Consider the following 3,013-nt stretch of genomic DNA (forward strand, 5'->3'; position numbering starts at 1 on the left):
CAATTGTTGGGAATACTTCCCAGCATCTTAAGCAGGAGAAGCTGAAAAAGCTGCAGGAATCAGGAGAAATTTGAGAGAGAAGGGGGTGGTGGCTGATCCCGTATCAGCTGGGATATGGCTGTTCCCCGCAGCAGTGGTGTCCTGGGGGTGATGCCCCTGAGCTCACTGAAGTGGAGACAGCCAGCCCCTGGAGATGTCAGGCTGTGCCCTGCTGCAGCCTGGTTCCCGGTGCTGGTTTGCAGAGGCTCCTCGATAGCCCCGCATTTCCAGTGCCCATCGGAGTGCAGAGGTGCAGGGTCCTGGAGCCTGAAACCTTTTCCTTGCTTTGCCAGGGGGAAGGCCGGGTGGTGTATGTTAGAAACCTCTCCAGCAGCATGAGCTCTAGTGAACTGAAGAAACGCTTCGAAGTGTTTGGTGAAATCGTGGAGTGTCAGGGCATTTCCAGGACTAACAGGTGGGTGGGGCGAGAACTGTGGTCTGGGGCTTCAGCAGCTACAGACAACCTGCTCCCCCAGGCAGCGTCAGCACTTCCAGGCAGTGCAGGGTCACCCCTGCGCCCAGCTGTACGTGCACGAGGGATGGGGTTGTGCCAGTGGGGTGAAGTGCTCTGCACCACACCAACCACCCCAGACAGCCGAGTCCGCAGTCTCAGCACTTTGAGCAAGGAGATGCAGTGTCCCCAGGTCCAAGGGTATGGGAGGGGCTGGTGCCATGAAGGGACAGTGGGATGGAGGAGCTGTGGGTCTCATTGTGTCTTGGATTCTTTCTCTGGTTATTCAGGGGAAATAAATATGGCTTCATCACCTACCGGTATTCAGAGCATGCCGCCTTATCTCTGAAGAACGGCACCTCACTTAGGAAGAGGAACGAGCCTTCCTTCCAGCTCAGCTCTGGTGGCCTTGGGCGCTTCTTCTGGACCAGATACTCTGACTTGGGTAAGAAAGCAGGAGCTGCATCTCAGTTATCAGCACAGAGCTGTAACGGTGCATTGCACTGCTAAACCCTACTCACTCAGGGGTCCGAGACGACTTTAGAGCCTGCAGGAAAATCCCACTGGCTCTCCTATGGCTCATGGCGGTGCTCTTAGTTCAGTCATATGGCTTGGGAAACTGTGGGGAGAGAAGAAAAGCAACTGGCATGAGGGCCTAGAATGTGCTGGCTGCAAAATGTAGCACCACAGTCCAGGGCTGCTGGGTCTCAGCTGACCACAGCCCATCCTGGTTCCGCTGCATTTCTACACAGTGCTGGGTGTTTTCCAGCAGTCCCTTCCCAGTCGTCAGAGAAAGCAGTCAGCCACATCTCATTAGCCCGAGAGGTGATCTGGGTGGTTTGCTGCTCTGCAGGACAGATTCACCACACTGCACAGACAATTTTGAGCCAAAATGATGGCACTGAAATGCGCAGCGGTCTCATTAACTCTTTCTGTGCTGTATGGGCTTCTGCAAGACCTCCTGCCTCACTCAGCAACCGCATTAGCTGGGGTCTTGCCGGACCCCGCGCCTCCGCAGGTGGCAGGGCTGCAGCACGAGCTGAGGTGCAGCAGTGAAACCCTATGCCATGGAAATGTGATCCAGGCCTCACTCAGCCCTCATTGCTCTGATCTTCAGGTGTTTCACGAATGCTGCACATTTATTTTTGTACCCTCTGCAGGGGGTGAGGTGGTTCTAGTATCTCACTTCATGCCCAAGAGACTGAGGCCCAGACAATAAAGCCCTAAGTGTTGACTTACCTCTAGATGCCCAGTCTGACACAAGTACTGCCCGATCTTTTAGCACCTTATCATATCTCATCCGCTCAGAGCAGGAATCCTTCTGACTTAGGTTGTGGGCACAAATGCCTGTTGTTCATCTAAATAAATCCCAAGACCTCTCATTTTGGGCACAGAGAAGGTAGGAAACAGTTAGCACCCCATGATGAAGATGTTGGCACGTGGTGGCGGTGCAGTGCTGTGGGGAGGAGGACCAGAGCTGCCCTTCTGCATAGCAGAACCCTCCTCCGTGCTCCTCCCCTGCCGATTGCTGCAAGGCCAGCAGTCATCCCTCGCTGCCCAGCTGGGCTCATTCCTGAAACCCTGCTAGCCCTGGTGCAGGATGAGATGGATGAGGGCAGCCCACAGGCAGAGGAAAAACACAACCGTGCCGTTCATGGTTCATTCACAAATAGACACTCAAAAGGGTTAAGCTGCTGTGAAATGAGGCAGCCTTATTTCTGGCATTTGCTGACTTTCCAAGGCTTTGCAGGGGCACTGCTTGTTCAGCATCTGCTGGAGGGCTGCAGGCAGGCACCCCCTCCCCGCGACCAGCACGGCTCCGTGTCAGCGCCTCGGAGTTCAGCTGCATCCCACAGATTGCTGTGCACCTGAAATGGGGTCTGTGGTGTGTGACCTGCCGGGCTGGGCACAGCCACGGTGCCTCTGCCCGGCAGCTCCTTTTCAGTGGGGGAGAGACAGCACCATCCCTGCTCCCTTTCACCATCACCACCTCATCCAGACTGGCTCTGCGCTGCTGGGATGCAGCATGCCGGTAGCAGAGAAGCAAGCAGTGCCCTGCTGTACCTCAGTTTCCGTCCCTGCTCATGCCCTGCTCCCTGACCCGGCTGCCTTGTGTCCCTGTCGTTCCCAGATTGCAGCGCAGAGGAGTCCTCCCCAGCTCCAGTGAAAAGCAAGTACGAGACCATGGATTTCGACAGCTTGCTGCAGGAGGCCCAGCTAAGCCTGCATCGGTAACAGCCTTAACCTTGGAGGAATACCTCAATACCTCAGTCAAGGCACTTCCAATATGTTTACGTTTTCAAAGAAATTATTCAGTCTATGGAAAGCGAGAGAGAGCGAGAGAGCGAGAGCACGCACGCGCGAGAGAGAGACTGCTGTCCCTTCCGATCGATGTTTACATTGAACAAAGCTGCTTCTGTCTGTGAGTCCCCATGGTGTTGATGTCTCACTGCCACACGTTAGTCCCCCCGCTTCTGACTGGTTGTTTTAGGGTGAGCCTAGGAACCCCCAGGCCCTCTCCCC

General features: G+C 55.3%; 1 protein-coding gene across 1 annotated transcript in view; it reads left to right on the forward strand.

Annotated features, from left to right (window-relative positions):
• The window catches only part of PPARGC1B (peroxisome proliferator-activated receptor gamma, coactivator 1 beta), a gene marked incomplete at both ends in the record, with an annotated part of 14,774 nt that extends 12,053 nt beyond the window's left edge, over nucleotides 1-2,721 (forward strand). The window contains 3 exons of the mRNA XM_010142884.1: nucleotides 333-454; nucleotides 781-935; nucleotides 2,622-2,721. Coding sequence (XP_010141186.1) covers nucleotides 333-454; nucleotides 781-935; nucleotides 2,622-2,721 — 377 coding nt within the window. The remainder of the gene's footprint in view (nucleotides 1-332; nucleotides 455-780; nucleotides 936-2,621) is intronic.
• Nucleotides 2,722-3,013: the final 292 nt, after the last annotated feature.

This window comes from Buceros rhinoceros, unplaced genomic scaffold (genome assembly GCF_000710305.1).
Source record: "Buceros rhinoceros silvestris isolate BGI_N320 unplaced genomic scaffold, ASM71030v1 scaffold20449, whole genome shotgun sequence".
Lineage (NCBI taxonomy): Eukaryota > Metazoa > Chordata > Aves > Bucerotiformes > Bucerotidae > Buceros > Buceros rhinoceros.